The 18,362-nt window shown below is 35.6% G+C and overlaps 1 protein-coding gene across 5 annotated transcripts in view; it reads left to right on the forward strand.

Moving 5' to 3' along the window:
• MARCHF1 (membrane associated ring-CH-type finger 1) overlaps positions 1–18,362 on the forward strand; it is a 204,377-nt gene that overhangs the window by 107,151 nt on the left and 78,864 nt on the right. For 3 of the 5 annotated variants that reach the window (XM_072334317.1, XM_072334316.1, XM_072334318.1), the window contains one exon: positions 13,493–13,632. The exons of the other annotated variants lie outside the window; for them this stretch is intronic. In XM_072334317.1, the coding sequence (XP_072190418.1) occupies positions 13,531–13,632 (102 nt within the window). In that variant the 5' untranslated portion in view covers positions 13,493–13,530. The remainder of the gene's footprint in view (positions 1–13,492; positions 13,633–18,362) is intronic. 5 annotated transcript variants of the gene reach the window in all.

Consider the following 18,362-nt stretch of genomic DNA (forward strand, 5'->3'; position numbering starts at 1 on the left):
TCCCAGTAATTCTGGAGATCAATGCTAGTGTTTCTTCTAAAGGGAGTGATGACACTAATTGCTTAGGTAACCTCCAGCTTTTACATGAATCCAAAGAACCAAGGCCGGCTTTCACCTCTGTATGAGTTCTAACTAATCCAAACCATATTATCTAGTAATGCAGAATAATTTCATTACTTGCAGCTTTTGCTCCTTACAAATATTGTTATACCTCACTATTAGCAAATGATGCTGTCAAGTGAACATATCCCAAATGTTTAAAGCCACTCAGTGTAATTTGCTATTAAGCTGAGATTCTCTGCCTTGTAAAACAAAGTAACCACAGTTTACAGTAATCTTAATGTACAATTGTTGAAAACTGTACTTTGTAGCTTAAATATTTAGGTACTCAGAATCTTCAGAGTTGTAATAAGCATGTCTGAAAATTAGATTTGTAACAACAATAGCTCTGTTATGACTTGTAAAATGCTTTTAGCATAATGATTCCCTTAGCAACACGTAGTTCATCAATTCTGAATATATAAGTTCAAAAAGTGCTAGAGAGGTGTCTGGAGGTGTCTGTGGGGTGTTTCTCTAAGTAGCTTTAAAATTTTGAGAAGATCCTGTTAGATTTCCCTCCAAGGACAGTTATTCTTAACCTAGTTGTCACAAAACAGAAATATATAGAAATAGTTAAAAAAAAAAACAAACCAAGCTCCTTGAGGCAATGTTATAGGGAATAAGTCTCTTCCTATCCGGCCTGTTAACCTATCAAGCAATCTTGATTTGATTTCGGCTTCTTGACACAAATTGGAAGATTGAGCAGCTGCTTCATTTTCAGAAGAATATTTGACATATTTATCTACTTCTTGATGAATGGAGAGATGAATTATTCTGTGAAGCAAAGTCTGAGCGATGAGTGTAAACTATTAGCAGGGAATTTTAATTGATGCCATGCTGAGAATGCTGCGGGTTGTTTACTGGTAGTTCTTAACTTGGGAGAAAAAGATTTCAGCATTGAGGCACATTATTCCTGCTCCTGTTTACAGTTTGTTTCCAAAGGGAGGGACAAAAACCAGTGAGCATGAAATATTTCCTATTTTGGGGAGTGTATTTAGTTCTATTGCCATATGTTTTTTATTGTAAGCCTGTGATAACTTTCTGCTGATCTGATAAATTGCCTAGACTGATTAGTGGTTGTCAGTAAAGTGTGTCTATATAGTGTTGTCTTAACATCTAATTAGATTTATATAACCAGCATCCTCTGACATTGCTGTGTTAACTGTAATGTAGAAGACTAATTAGTGAACTCCCATAGTGTTTAAAGGGTGTGCCTGACATTCTTGTCAGTACGTTTTGATAATTTTGCCAGTTTTTGAATATGAAAAATACACATTCTAGTATGCTGAGTAGATTCTATACCCTATTCATATTGCAGGACTCATTCTCCTTTTTTTCTTTCTTTCTTTTTTTTTTTTTTTTTCTTTTTTTCTTTTTAGAAAGTAGTTAGTAGTTAGTCTGAGGAGTAAAGAAAATGTGTAATTTTCACACTTCTGATATCATGCCACTTCATACTTGATTTTAGGTGTTGTTTCTATTTCAGGATACTTTTATAACTTATTATAACTTGAAGGACTTATATGGTGCCTTCTGTAGCAGAGCTGCTGCACCACTCAAAAACAAATGTGAGTTGGCGCCTTCATTCTTTGCCACTCCTCTAGTGGGTTTTTTACTTGGTGGAAAAGTAACTTTTTGGAATAAGATTTTATATATATGCTAACGACTCAGATGTATTTCTTTCTATTCTCTTGTGGAACATGTATTTAAATGCCACTTGAAAAAAAAAACCAAAAACAAACAAAAAAAACCCTAAAGTTTGTTGCACCTGTTTTGCTTGATGAAGCAATCATAGGTATCAAGTATAATTATATTATTAGTGAAAATACATTTTCTATTTTCTTATATTCCAGTTTCTTTTATAATGCATATAAATGCATAATATTAATCTGTAATAACAACAGGCATTAACACTAAAATGTAGTTCTATGGATTGTCAGTAAAGACTTAAGTAAATGCATACTCGGTAAATCAGTATGTACAATGTGTGTGAATATTCTGTCCCTTTCTGAGGACATGGTGTCATGGTGTTGTGTTGACGTAGATAAATGGCTTGTCATTTTATACACACCAGAACGTATCTTCTGGCAGCCCAAGTGGTGTTGACCCTTCTAGTTCTGAAATAGCTTTAGCACAGACACAAGATTAACTAACAGGCTGTCTGTTCTTTGTGTCTTTACTTGACCAACCCATAAAGATTTGCGAAGTGGATTAATGAGTGCTTAATGAATGCTGTGGAAGGTCAACAGCAGAAACAAAATGCCCAGAGAGCGCTGCCATATTGGGTTGTATGACTCCTGTACCCACTACTTTGCTTTTTTATATAGATTGTCTGTGCACATTTCATTTCCTTGTTTCTCACATCACAGACTGAGTGGGTTTGACCCCGTTATCTGATCATCCTATCTGTACCTTTCTGTTTGTCTTTCACTTGTTCCTGTCCATTTTCACATGATTATCAGAGCTCTGACCTGGATTTGCACTACCACATCTACTGCAAAAAACTCAGAGGAGAGTAGTCTTCATTTTTTTTTTCTTGGAGTTTTCTAAAATTAGTACTTCAGTAGCAATAACAAGCAAGCCCATGTGTGATTATTTTTACCTACGCTTTTCCCCTCAAGACTTCTCCAAATGCTCCTTACTTTTGTGGGTGCCTGGCCTGCTGTTAAATACAACTCGTACTTTCAAGATTAGTTTCTCCCTGTTTGGATTTCTGAATAAGTATTAAAGCTGAATATAGGCCACCTACCTACATGTGCTTGTGCGTTCATCTCTTTTCCATTATTTCTTGTTTCCTGAGGCAAACTTGGTTTCTGTGGAACTCTATACATAGAAAGGGTCTTTAATCAAGTTGTATCTGTTGAGCCTATGCTTAGCAAGTACATTCTCCTGCATTTGAAAAAGGGAGAATGGAATGACATTGGCAAGGTATATTCGTTCCCATTATTTAGTTTAGACATAGGGCATGACATGTGTTTTAAAACTGTAAGCAGGTATCCTGGTAATGAAGCAAAAAGTGGTTTGTTAAAATTATGTTGGTTTGTAGATTAGCTTTTTTGAATGTTTAGTAAATTTTGTAACGTGTTTACAGCTGATTGCCAGAATTTTGTTGTTGAAATTCATGTTTACAAACTTCTTTGACACAGAATTCCTAGTTTGATATATTTTTCTGAAGAGAATAAAAACATTAGTGCCTTTAGCAAGGAAGGTCACTTGCTTCAAGTAACAGCAAATCTTCATGATCAGAGATCTAAATAAACAGTTTAAAAGAGAAGAAACATCCAAGTACTACAGATGCTATGAAACATTAAAGCAATAAAAATGTGTGAATTTGGTGTAAAATGTGTAAATGTACAAATTACTAAAATTAGACTTCAAATAACTGTACAGCTTAATAAAGGAGACATAGCCTATGGGCCAGCTGAAGAAGCTGTTTAATGCAGAAATATGTCACTGACTGGAACTAAAAGAGTACATTGATTGGTACAGATTGCAGAAAAAGTGACTATAAGGAGGGAGTGATTTCAGAAAAAAATAAAAAGAGCACACTGAAAAAGCAGTCATTACTACCAGACTGCGTAGGGGAACAGTTTTGCCTGTGTAGTCTGTGGAAGGCTCTGCGTCCAGATCTTGTGGAATCAGAAATATGGTTATTCTCGACAAGGAACTGAGTGAAGGTGATGAATGGTGTAAGGTATCTGTGGAAAGCTAATATTTACCTCTGTTGCATCCCATCTGTACGCTTATCTCATAGGGACCATGGGAAAAACAAATGATTCAAAATTTTGGAGTGCTCAGGCATTATGGGCAAAGGGCCCATTAAATACAGATAGCTTATTATTAAATGACACTGCAGAGCGAACTCAGGCCAGCGGTGAGCTGATTTGGGGCCCCATGTGACTGCTTATGGAAGTCTCACACTGCTGAGAAGTGGTTCCTGTGAGGTCAAGGCTTATGGCTTAGCCGTGGAGTTAAACAGCTTTTAGAGCAGTCTTTGTTGCAGGATGGCTCTGTGTTATGTGGCTGGGCCAGGTCACATCCAATGCTGCCAGCAGCATCTCTGTACCATGCTATGCTGCATACCCTTGTCTCAGGCTCAACATTCAGCACAGTGCAAACCTACTCTCCAGTAGCACATTTGGAGGAAGTTGGAACTGCAAGGTGGTATACATCAATGGATAGTCTGAGTTACAGATCTGACCTTCTGGGTGTCACAGGATGGGACACTGCTGACTAAGCTGCCTCACTGCAGTGGTGTCAGAGTTGTCAGTCTTTGTGTGTTCACCAAGGCACTATAGGGAAACAGGGAAAAATGCTGCTCAATCACACGTTATCTTTGTTTTCTCTTGTATGAGCAGGATGTCATAACAGGAGAAGCTGGTTCTGCGCTTAAGTATTCCACAGAAATTACCCAACACAGCAAGTAGTGTCATAGAATTTCTGAAGGCATATAAAGAGTGGCATGCTACAGATATGATGCATGTACAATCTGTGCAAGCCTTAGCCTTATGACAGCCATGGATACTGCAGTAACAACTGCAAATTATGCCTTGTTTGCATTTTATGAGGGCTGCTGTAAAAGTAATGCTTCCTATTTTGTTCTATTAGCTCACAATATCAGTGGTGGATGTTGGTGGTATGGCAGTAGGGGTTGAACGAATCTTCCCACCAATATTCTTTTACATTTTGTCTCTGTGTGACAGTTGTCAGCAGAGAAAATCTGACAAAATGGTGTCTGACACGGAAGTGCTTTTAAGGAACTGTGCATGACTGAATTCTTCCATGCAGAAGAAATGGCACCCATTGACATTCATTGACATTTCCTGACCACTGATGGAGACCAAACAGTGGATGTGAGCACACTGAGGTGGTGGGTAGTGCATTTCAGCAGTGGCAACAGCAGTCTAAAAGACAAGCCATGTTCTGAATGACCATGCAGATTTTTACAAGTGCAGCATGCAGGCTGTTGTTTATCACTGGTGAAAATGTACAGCTCATGGTGGTGGATACGTTGAAAGAAAAATGGTGTTTTGTAGTTGAGAATGTGCTCTATCAAATAGTGTCATTGTGCTCTTTGTATCTTGTGTTGTTTCAATGGAAATAAACAGGAGGCATTACTATCAGGCTGACCTACATATACAGAAGCAAAATCAATATTCTGTATGGAAAATAATTAGTAAGTCATTATGGTCTTGTATGATAATGTCTTTGGTTTTGTTCAGCTGTCAGTTCATTAGTCATTTCCCTTCATAGCCCTTAAGATAATTCTATAACACATTATGGCTGCATTGGTTTCTGGCTGCATTTAACTTACTATTTTTAATACGTCAGGCTTGTAAGAAATTTACTCCTGTTTATCTATTAATACAAATTTTTAGCTATTCTGTGACTAATGAATTGTCATAAAATAGTTTTTCTATTGTTCTTCTAACACCTCCTACCACTTCTGATTTATGTTCTGACGATCATTGCTTAGGATCTGATCTCTTCTAGCATGAAACCATTGCAGATGGTCTCTTCAGGGTTTTTCAGGGTAAATGGATTCCAGTTGTTTAAGTTATAATTAATTGGCCTAATGCTGCAGTTACTGTAACAGGTTGAATAACTTCTCCCTCACATAAATACATTATCTTTTAGCCTAAAAGTGAATAGTTCTTTGAATTTTCGTAAATTAAACAGAAAGGCAGGTATTAGACTGAAGGCCTACATTAAAATTCAGAGTCCAAGAGCTATAATAATACTTTATTGTAATGGAGTTCTAATTAGCTGATAGTTACTGGAAACAATCTTGTTTGTCTGGCAGCTGTCAAAAAGTAAGTTGATAACAAGGGAAAAGAAGTTTAAGGTAGCCCTTCTAATTTTTATGTTTTTGGTTAACTTAGTGAAATAAATGTGTTTTGCTGAGATTAGGTAAGAATGATACTGAGACCAGCGTTGATAAAGTAACAATGGCCTTCTGATATAGCCAATTATAAGAGCAATAGCATCTAAACAATCAGTGTATTTAATTCCAGCACTGATGATCTTTGTCTGCTATAGGTACAGTATGACAAGCCTGTCACAGAAACAGTAACCAAATTGCTCACAAGAATGAGGTTTCCATATTTAAGGTTGTCAGAGAAAGATGGCTTATGACTGCCCAAAAAATAGCATTTGACAGAAGAACTTCCATTAAAAATGCTTTTCTGTCTAAGAAGAGATGTTTCTCCTCCTGGAACAGCTGTGGTACAAAGAGGGATGTGTTGTTGGGCATTTCAATGAAATACAATTTTCTCTTTCCTTATCCATTTAAATTCAGTATCCATTGCCTATCATTTGAAACAGGGGTGTTTGGTGGTTTAACTATGCTTTTCAGACATCTAACCTTAATTGGACTGAAAAACCTTATATTTCTGTCATCATTTTTTTTAGTCAGTCGTGATCTCTTCCTTATTCAAAGTGACTTTTATCTTATGCAGTAAGCATACTCTTCTAAATAAACCATGTGGAAAAGATTAGGAATATAGGCTTCTACTTTTGCATATGCCTCCTATGCCTAGTGTGTTTGGATAACTAAACACATAACTTTATTATTTCATAGAATCATAGAAAATCCCGAGTTGGAAGGGACCCATGAGGATCGTTGCTCCACACAGCATGGCCCAAAAATCAGACCGTATGACTGAGAGTGTTTTCCAGACGCTTCAGCAAGCTCAAGGCCATGAGAGCTGCCCTGTTCCGGGGTCTGACCACTCTCTGATGAATAACCATTTCCTGAGATACAACCAGACCCTACCCTGACCCAGCTCCATGCTGTCTCCTTGTGCTTTGTTGCTGTCACCAAAGAGCAGAGTTTATCACTACCTCTCCATGCTCCTCAGAAAGAGCTGTATGCCATGATGAGGCCTCCCTTCAGCCTACGCTTTTCTGGGCTGAACAAACTAAGGGACCTCAGCTGCTTCACATGTTTTTGTCTTCTCTTTGCAGCCCTTCTTTGGACATTCAGTAATAGTTTTATGACTCGTCTGTACACTGCACACAGTGTTCAAGGTGAGGCCACACCAGCTCAGATCAGAGCAGGACAGTCCCTTCCCTTGCCTGCCTGGCAGTGCTGTGTTTTATTCATCCCAGGGTATGGTTGGCCTTCTGCTTGAGCACACTGTTGACCATGTTCAACTTGTTGTCAACTAAATCCACCAGATCCCTTTCAGTGGGGCTGTTCCTTCAGCATCTCAGCTCCCGTTCTGTATACATAGCCAGCATTGTTCCTTCCCAATTGCAGAAACTGGCACTTGTTATTGTTTAACTTCATGTGGTTGGTGGTTGCTCAGCTCTGTAGTCTATGTCACCCTGCAAGGCCTCTTCACCCTTGACAGAGTCAACAACTTTTCCCAGCTTAGCACTGTCATGGTTTTGCAATTTTGTAATTGCTAAACCATGACAAGCATCATCAGCAAACTTTCTCTTAACACCTTCTAGTTCTATATCCAAGTTATTTATGAAAACAGAGAAGAGTAATAGTTCTAAAATTGAGCTATAGAGATCCCCATTAATGACTAACCACCAGCCTTATGTAACCATTTTGGGCCTCTGGGCCCAGTTTGTCAGCCAATTATTCTCTCATCACATTATATTTCTGTAGAGCTGTATGCTGGACATTTTATCCAGAAGGATATTTTGTGACACAGCATTGAGAGCTTTACTGAAATCCAAGAAGATAACAGTTAATGCTTTACTATCTGTGTTTTCTGAATGTTATACTTACTCCTGATCCTATGACTCTCCTGAAGAATGTCCATCTGCCAAGTATTCAGTATAGTTTTAACTCATGCACTTCCCAGATGTGCCTTTAGGGTTGATTTGAAGCTTTGGCTTAAGCATCTTGGCAACGGCATGTGGTTAAATATATGCAAACTCACAAAGCAAAAACATGTTATTTGTTCTTGTTCTCAAATCTATGATTTTTTTTTTTCAAGGCTGTTTTTTTTTTTTTTTTTTTGTTTTTTTTTTTTTTCTTTGTGCTTGGGAGTCAGATGCATCTTGAAATTCATGCAGGGATCTTCAGGAAGGATTAGGCAGCCTTTTGTCATTCACCTGTAGACAGAAACATGCAAGAAGCGCATACTGCTGCTTTGATTTTGAAATCTCTGAAGAGAACGGTGATGTCTAGCTTTTGTTGAACAAAAGATTCCTAAGAGTTATTGAGAGCAAAAACCTGTAGAAAAAAAAAAAAAAAAAAAAAAGAAAAAAAAAGTTGTACTTAATTATAGTACAGAGGTTGCTTATTAAAATGGTTTCGGACAACAAATAAAATTGAACTCTGCATAGAAAAATACAAACTTGGCAACATATACATATGTAAAGATATTTTGTGTATTATAAGTAGCCAAAAATACTGTCTCCTTCTTCTAACGTGTTGACATTCTCTTTCAATTTTCACAAATGCAAGGAGGTAGAATTATAATGCTGAGAACATACCCAGGAGAAAGAAAAACTCTGTTATCGTTTCTCTAAAGAGCCTCAAGTGATTTAAAAATGCTTTCAGCTGCACTCAAAAGGTGCTTTTCTTTCTGCCAGAAAGAGTATGTGGACTATGGAGACAAACATTCCAACATCTTTAGGTCTTTAGAGAGTGGAAAGCTTTCTTTAAAAACCTTTAAAGATTTCATGTCACCGACTGGCTGTAGTGGTTATAGTCAAAGGAATTTTACCTGCAATAATATTTACAGGTGTATTTGCATATTAAATTGGTTTTGAGTAATGAATGAAGTTTGAATCCTTTATTATGACCGATTCAGGATCTCGAAAGGCTAAGGGTAACTAAAATTGTGACAGTACGTAACTAAAAGTTCAAAGCTCTTGATTGCTCAAAGTTGGAAATGATGTTGTCAATTATGGTAGAGAGAAATTAAAATAGTCACTCTCTAGCCACTGAAAATTGATTAGATATCATTTAAAAATTTAAGAAAATGCTAGTTGATTAATTGACTGCAGACTTAAATAAACAATTAATTCAAGCTAGTTCTGGAAAAGTTTATAATCTTAGAGTATGGCATCTACATTAGAGGTGAGCATTAATTCTGTGGTTATATTTCTTAAGCAGGGATAAGTTACACCACAGCATTGTTTTGATGTTACAGATAGGAAATGCATTTACTTGGGTATAATTGTGTCCTTTACTCTTCATGTTGTGCTGAAAACTGTCATTAAGAAAAATGAGAACATGTTTGAATTCAGAGCCTTGCATCTGATTGGTTCAGAAGAGTTTGACTGTGTATGTGCAGTAGCTATTCAAGAACACTGGTACTGGTAGACTTTAATTGGTACTATCTTTCTGGGTATCACTTGAGTTATTTCTGGGCTTGTGATTTCGGCTGAATTATATTGAACTGGAATACAGCATTGGGATGATCACATATATTCTAATACGATTTATTAAAAAAAAAAAAAAGTAATTTTCAAGCTTGAATTTGAGCTTCTTATGTCTAAAAACACAGACTTAGTCATTATGCTCTTAAACTATTGTTACACTGAATTGTTCTTGCTATACACAGCAGTTGTAGGATAATATTGACTAGTTGGTTTAGTAAAGCCTATGGCTCCCTCGTGATACAAAAGCAGCACAAACTCCTGGAGCTTTCCAATGCCTCCAGACCATGAATTTACATTTCTATTCAAATCAGAATAATTGATTGGAAGTCACAGCTTGATAAGACTCAAACAAGCAATACACAGCGAACAACAGGGACTGTATTTCTCTCGCCAGAGCTCTGCAATTGAAGGCTATTTGCATTTAAATATTCCTTCAGCTCTGCTCCTGGAATATTTTGCTGATATGCCAAGTCATGCAGCGTGTTAAGGTGCAGGGCAAATACCATTACTTTGTAGCTCTTTGGACTCTTCAAACACAGAGAACAAAACAGTTTAGCTTAGGTAAAGAATAGAATGTTTTGTGCTTGATTAAATTCTGGTTCATGGAAGTGGCTAGATCCTGGTAAACACCGGGAAAAGCAAAAATGTCATGTAATAATTCAGCCTTTGTTACTTGAATCTAATTGTGTTCATGTTAAGTTTACCATTTCTTTACCCTTCTAAGAGTAATGAACTGTTTTGTTTCATGTACCCAGTTACTTTCTAGTAAGTCATACTTAACTGTCTATTGAATCTCTAATTCTTGTTGTCCTTTTCCTTGCCAGATTTCTAAGTAATAGTTGTTTCCCTGAGGAAATATGTATAAAGTAATTTATAGGAACTGAATTAAGATTTTTTTCTATGCAATTTATTTGCAGTCATTGTTCTTCAGTTGAATACAGAAATGTAAAGTCCTTTCAATTACAGTCTTTATGGTTGTAGACATCAGTTTGACTTGTCAAGGCAAAAGCAAGATTTGCAACTATTTTGAATTATTCTGTGTCCTCAGAGGAACCCTGATAGAACTGTGGATTTAGTGAGAAGATTCCCTATCTTCACAAGTGTGGGGTTTAATGATCTTTTATTGAGGCATAATGTTAGTGGTAGTCTTTAGAATGGTATCCTTGCAGATTCTTGGAATGAGGCTTTGCTGCAGGTGGACTGTGTGCACTGCTGCCAGACATCCACATCTTGCTACAGCTGTGGCCCACATAGACAGTGCGAGCTCTAAACATCTGTTTTAAACAGGCTGTAAAATTTCCAAGAGCCTATACTTCTTGCCAGCTGACATCATAGGGGAGCAAATTGTTAAAATGTGATAGACTTTTCACAGCTGTGTAGAAATTCATAACAGCTTCAAGTAGTTGCCTTTGTCATACTGAACTACAGCTGTTGTTTATGGTTTATGCTCCGTTGCCAGTTTTAAGTACTAGGGATATCCAGCTGTGCAGAAAGTCATTTTGTAGAATATTCCCCATACTAGGTTCATCTGTGATCAAATCAAACCTGTGTAGTACAAGACACTGTATGATCATGTGGTATGTGGAATAGTGTTCTCAGGTTAAATTGGATCATACTCACCCCAAGTATGAGAATTACATGGATCCAGAGGTGGTGGATTTTGACTTTACACTGACACTTCTCTGGGAGAATTCACTAGACACTGAAACATGCAGTAGTATAGGTTTGTTTCTGCTAAAAATTTACTTGAGATTTGATAAACAACAGAGGTTTGGAAGCAAAGAAAGTAGGCTGATACAAAAAGCTACTTTAAAATACAAGCCCTAAAATAAATATAAGGTAATAATTAATAAGAAATAATAGAATATTAATGAAGTTCTTCAGTGAAGACTTGAATACATTGTATTCTTCTAGAGGAGATCTAAAGAAAATTAATACATCTATTTAAAATGTATTTTTTTTTGAGTAGATGGGTTTTTTGTGTGTTTTTTTTTTTCTTCCAGCCAAAATTAATCCCTAGTTTCTATGCATCTGCACCAAAAATCCCACCACCTATGTGTATAGTGAAAAGTTCTTTTAATGAGTAACAGGTGGATGTTACCAAAATGGAGAACCACTTCCCCAAAGCTGTTTTTCTCTTTGTTAATATTCAAGTGGAATGTAAGTTTGACACTGTATTCCTTCTACAGATTTCACTTGCCAATTGTATGTTGAGTAATATCTCTTTGCCTAGCCCCAAGTGCAGTCATAAACAGAGCAGCAGCAGCTCTTCTCTTTTCATCCAGGTTGAACTGACCAGTATCACACCTCATGCAGTATTATAAATCATCTCCTTCACTTAAAAACTTCACTTATGTGACTGTATGTGAAGAAACTCCACAACAGATTCCACAGCAGCAGAACCAAATGGCTCTTATTTTGAAAACCTAAACATGACTGAAATAGTTTCTACTTGAAATTTTGAATGAAAAATGGGAAATTCCAGAGACATCAGAATACTTCCGCAGGCATTCAATTTTCTCAGAAGATTTTGTGTTCTCCAGTTAGAAAAAGGTGAAGAATAAGGACACTATCAGTTGATAAATAGTATTACAGCCCAAACAACGTAGAAGTGAGCTGGAGTATGTAGCAGAAGCTTGAAAAAATAAAAGTTGGATGCTTCTTATTAACTGCTTGATTTTCCAAGTTGCACAGTAGGGCATGTGCAGACATTTTCCCTTCTGTTACTTGTTTCAATTATCTGGATTTAATTCATGATATGTTGGCTATACAGTGAAAAGTATTTATAGCAGTTGGCACACAATGTTCTGCTAGCTCTGTTCACAAAGTCAATGAAAATAAACAGCCTCTTAAAGATTGCAAGACAGTGGATGCCCCAGACCAATGGAAGTGGAAGCTACTGCTAAATTGGTGGCAGTGAGTTTAATCAGTGCTTCATTAGACCTTTGCTGGTCTGTACTCCAGTCCTGAAGGACTGAGATCATGGAAGTCTATGACTGAAATATTTTGTAATTGAAAAACTGATAAAAAAGTTCAATTACACAACACTGTTCACATTAAATAGATGCTACTTTGCCAGGTAGGGTCTTTAGCATTGTGTTATGTACATTACAGATCAGATCTATTCAGATTAGTGTTGAAGTACTAGTCAGTCAGCCTGGTAGGTTACTCGTTTTCTTTACAATATTTCATGATGTTAATGAGTAAAACACTTGAATTCAAAATGCTATAAACAATCAGATTACAAATGCTTTAGAAGTAGTGGATTAAAAAGAAAAAAAAAAATCAAGTCACATTTTGTAATTAATTAAGAGTGTTTTGCTCTGAAGACCTGCATTATACATTACAACTGGCAAACATAGATGGTTGCTTATGGATGTTTCTTATATTTAAACAAACATCAAACTTAGTAGTTTGGTAGTTCTGGAATGTGTTAGTGTTACTTAAATTTTATTACTATTATAAACTAAAACATTCATATGTAACTTACAGTTAGCATGTAGCATTTATTACTCATGTGCATACATTACTTTTGGATATTTGCAGTAATATATCCTAGTTTATCATTTAAAGAAAAGGCAGGCATTGTGCTTTGTGCGGGCACAAGTACGTACATATGTATTTTCACACTGTTGATTTATATTTAATATCTTCCACTGCTTTTGTGCTGTTTGTAGTGGTTTCAGATAACATGAGGTATTGTATTAAAATGCTCTATGGATTTAAGTATGATGTGATTTTAAGTTAATTTGAAACAAACATCTTTGAAAGTAATAGAAAAGTGTCAAGAAAGATTAAATGTGGAAAGAAGACACTGCATTTGCTGTCACTAAAACAGTATTAATATGTGTAACCTGTGCTGAAAGTGCATAGCTGTCTACTAACCTGCATGGCATAACCCTTCAAAGTACTTAAAATAAACATGTTCTAAAAATGTTTATTAGCCTGTTTAGATGCAACTTTAAAAGCTGTTTTTTTAAAGGCATGCATCCAGAGACAAGCACACAATAAATTCATTGTTTCAGGGACTCTAAATTATTTTCAGAATTTCAGAAATTGAGAAGGGATAAGTGGAAGGAGAAAATGTTGGGCTGGTGCCAAGCGATAGCTCGTAACCCTCACAGACTTCCAAACAGCACAAGAACACCCGAGGTCTCAGGTGATGCTTCGCATAACTCCACTCTGGTGAGTGAAAAGTTGCATTTTATGATGGTTGCATGCGCAAATGAATTTCAGAGGTATTATTTATTTAAATGTAGTATTTGCCTCTGACTGCATTGCCTCAATGCATGAAGCCTTTTGACATTGTCTACATACTCTCTCCATTTGCTGTTTCTTCATCTTTTCTGTTATGTATGGTCCATTCTGATTTGCATGCTATGTTTATAAGTCAGTATTGATGTTTTTGGAATGATAAAGTCTTTATGAAGGAAACTGACTTGGATTGCTTAGATTCTTTGCAATCTTAATCAATGCAGTGACATTTGGTTCCTGATGATTACAGCTGGACGTTGTCTGCAGGTTTGCTCTTTGCTCCTGCCTGTAACAGGAACAACGTATGATATGTCTACAGTTGTCTTAAAGACATGGGGTTTTAATTGATCTTAAAATATTTCATGTGATTCTACAGTAGATGGTGAGTGTTCTGCATGAAAAACTATTGATAGAAGATGTTCAGACCTTATTTTGTCAATACTGAAATTATCTTGAATTGTATCAAGATGAATAAATAGCCTTGCTGATGATAAATTAAATCCTGCAGTTTTCACTCATTCAAATAAATCCCCTTACATCAGTCGACCTTCCCAGGTGAGTAAGTAGTTATTTGTAAAGACTTCAAAGTGACTCATATGTATGAACAAAACTGAATATTTATTTGCTTCTCTTAAACTGTATTGAAAATGTTAGTGTGCACCAAAGCCACATCTGAAACATTTTCAGTTAAATATGCCTCATCCAGTTCATTGCTGACTTTAAAATGGACGTAACATTTTTCTGTCCAGAGAAGCACAAGGTATCAAGAAGAGCTGCTCTTCTGTTGTTGGAACTTGCACATAATAATGTCTAAATAGAAAAGTGAATGATTCCTTGTAACCACTGATGAACGTGGTATTCTGAAGAGAAAGTGGAGTTATAAATTAAGAGGCAGTGTTCTGTTGTTTGAAATTTGTTGTCATTTTGTTAAGAAAAGACGCTACTTAATATGGCAAAATTCTCTAGTTCAGTGGTAGGTTATTCCGAATGTAAGTTTCTGCTAAGGATGAAAATAAAAAAGGCAGCACTAAAAATTGTAAATTTTAGTTTACTTAACATACAGGGCTATTATTATTATAACTCATTTTTACCTGGAATTATTTACTTTAAGATAAAAAGGAAATGAAAAACAATGAGTCACAAAGTGAGAAATTTAATGTATAATATACTCCTATTTAATTGTTCTTTTTAATTTTTTTCTTTTACTTAATTGATAATAATGTCTAGGTAATACTAGTAAAAGGAGACAGCTGTCATTAAATTAAAATATGTGAAAATTTGCACATTTTGATTTCTGCTTGATTGCTAGTCACATAGCTTTGACTGGTATTCCAGAGGTAAGCATGCAAATCCTCCAGATGTGATTTAGCAATGATATGCTGGGAATACAGTTGATAACAGCTGAATCAGTGGAGTCAGCATGTTTTAATGTTAGTAATATAAGGGTAATTTTAAAACTAACTTATGTGAAAATCTAGATTGCTGCATAGTTGATGAAATGCCTAAAAAAAACAGGGCTATATACAGTTGAGGATGATAAGATACATCCTGTAGTGCCCTGATTGGTTATAGAATAAGAATTTTCATAACAGAAAATGGTATTTCTTCAGGCTTATCAGACTTCCCTCTTCATTTGTCCTCACTTCCTGCTTTCTCAATGATTATTCCTTCTATATTACACTTTGTCATTAGATGGATGACTTCTATCATAACCTTTTTCTGGCAGCGTCTTTCTAACTTGTGGACTGTAGGCTGAAAATCTCCATTTTACTCATGAGGAAGTATCTTTTCAATCTTCTCAATCTTATCTTTTCAAATAAGTTTTTATTCTGGTCAGTTGTAGACTTCCATTGTTGAATTTATTTATTTTTCTTTTCTGGTCAGATGTGAAGATAGACTGTAGATGACAAGTCTGCTTTTGCTAGGAAGCAAACTTTGAGCTCTACCATATTCCTTTTGTGTATATTTCTAATTAATCAGAATTTCTTCTGCTGGGTGCATTTAAAAATGTTGCATCTTTGCCAAAATTCATTCTTTTGGTCTCACTGCCTTTGTCACCTGGTAAAATGTTGTTTCAGGGGACTGGATTGTTGCAATTCTTGCATTTCCATCCAGTTTCTCAGATTTGCTCTGCTGCTCTAAGGATTGTATATTTTTTGAATCCTGCAGGAGATTGAACGTAGTAGTATAAAAATAGACTGTAAAAATGCTACAGTTTGCGTGTAGTATGAAGTGTTGATAGCAACGGTAATTACTATTCACCATGACAACCAGCTCATGCAGTTAAACAGAGATGTAGCCATGTGTGCATGATTCTGAAAGCGTGATTCTAAAGTATGGCTTTTTCATAGGTGTTTCATAGTAAAACTGGTTTTAACTTTCCCCACCAGTTAATAAATACACTGTTGAGGAAAAAAAAAAACAACAAAAAAAACCCCAAACCAACAGTTTGTGTTCTGCATTTTAAACACAGAAGTTATCTTTAAAGCTCCTTTTCAGAGCTTCTGGTAAGGCTTTTCAGGAAAAAAATTTGTTTCCATTTAAGCATAGAACCCCAAGTGGTCATTTCACAATGGCACTTTCACAGAGGGTAATGATCTGAAAATTGCAACACATTTTATTTTTTATGAAAAGAAATATTTTCTGTCATTGTGAAAGTAAGAAGTGTCATAGAGAATGAAGCAGATTGTGATCATTAACAAATAAAATTAGCTATTTTTTTCATTAAGTAAGTAACAGGGATGCTGAAAGGCAGTGCAGAAGGGGAAAAGAAAAGGAAGTTGTGCCATGACGTCACTGACATAACATAGAGTTCAATAAAATCAATTACACCATCTCAGTTTAACTGATGTTAAAACATTCTGTCTTTACTCAAATCAAATAAATTCTGAAGTATTTCAGAAGGAGTCAGTTAAATATTGTTGGCAACGTTTTCCATTATTATTCAGTTATTCTTTTCAAAATGAACAGAATTTTATCCTCAGACTTTATAACTTCAGTCTAATTTATTTGCAGATTGAAGTCTTTGTGTTCAATTCTAGATGGAACTCTGTATTCAGTAGAGAACAACAGGCTGATTCTGAGCTACTTGTTCCTGCATATGCTTTTTCTAAATTTTAAAAGTTCATCTTTCCTAATGTCCATAATGAGATTTTCTGGGGAGCTGTATTGTACCACTTCAGCTTCTTATAATAATTTCTATGTGCATATGAATGTCTTAAAAGGTCTGGTACGTTCCTGCTCAGATTTGAAAGACTAGTTGTAGACGGTATTACATGTCAAGTCTTCCATTCCTAACTGCTGTGATACTAATTACTCTATATCCAGTAACATACCTACCATACTGAGTGGGTTTAAGATCACTTTATCAATAAATTTGTATAACTGAATATTGATTTAAAACCAAACTTAGGCTATGATAAGTCTTGGTCAATATACAAAGGCTGTATGAATTCTCAGTGTATTTGCCCCTCTATTCTTTCTCAATCATTAATTTTTACTTTTGTGTTTTCAAGAAGACCCTTTTCTGTTTAGTTTTGTTTTAAAAGATTAATTTTTGTGGTTTTCTGTGTTTGTTTTTTTGTTTGTCTGTTTGTTTGCTTATTTGGCTGATTTGTTTTGTTTTCCTGGTAATTACTGCTTTGTATAATACTTCTTAGCATGTTTTTTATTCTTCTATTTTTAGGATTTTATCTACTATATTTATCTTTTCTGGAATGAGTGTTTATTCACACAAACATAAAGTTGCTACAGTTTTTTCCTTTTCTTAAATGCAAATTCATGTTTTTCATCTTTCTCTGACTTTTGCTAGTTTGTGAAAAGAGTAATGTTTTCTTCCATAACTGTAAAGATTATGGGTCTTCAAAGCTCATTATTCAATGCTATAATATTTGCATTCTTTTTTGTCATCTTCTGAAAGATTAATGGATATGATGATTGAAAAATTTCAATTTTAAATGCTTTATTCATGAGTCACATATCTCCATACTGCATGTATCTTTTTATTCAGTGATCCTGTAAGCTTATGTGTGTATTACTAGTTCAAATGATTTGATGGAGATATTTATATATTTTTTTAACTCTGGTTAAATAATTTCACTAGAACTGGGTCTTTGTGTATACCTTAGCCCAATGTCTAGTGTGTATTCATATCCTAACTCAGAACATGGGAATTATCAGAGTATATGCCCTTAATAGTTATGTAAACCCTGTACTGGATAGGGTAGGTACTGGTCTTTGATTCAGTAAATTGTGTTAAACACATGAAACTAATGGGACATGAGCATATATGTAATGCTGAACTGTAGTCAATAATACATACTACTTCACCCTTTCATATTCCCCACTGGAGTTATGGGTGCGTGTATATGGATGGGTAATAATGAGAACAAATAGGAAACTTACAGTAGAATATGGAACTGTGTGAAGGTATTTAATATGATGCCTTCTGCTTCTCCAAGAGAAAGTAAAATACACATTTGAGTTGTCCATAGGTACAAGGATCCCAAGTTGCTGGGTTTGGTCTCCTGGTGTTAACTTAGCACAGTTATAGTAAAGTCAGTGATCATTCAAAAGTACAATTAATGAAACAGTGGAAGAGTCCAACCATGAAGATCAGTCTCTTTTCTCAGGTAACTAGTGATAGGATGAGATAAGGGCTT

The sequence above is a fragment of the Excalfactoria chinensis genome, chromosome 4 (assembly GCF_039878825.1).
Source record: "Excalfactoria chinensis isolate bCotChi1 chromosome 4, bCotChi1.hap2, whole genome shotgun sequence".
Lineage (NCBI taxonomy): Eukaryota > Metazoa > Chordata > Aves > Galliformes > Phasianidae > Excalfactoria > Excalfactoria chinensis.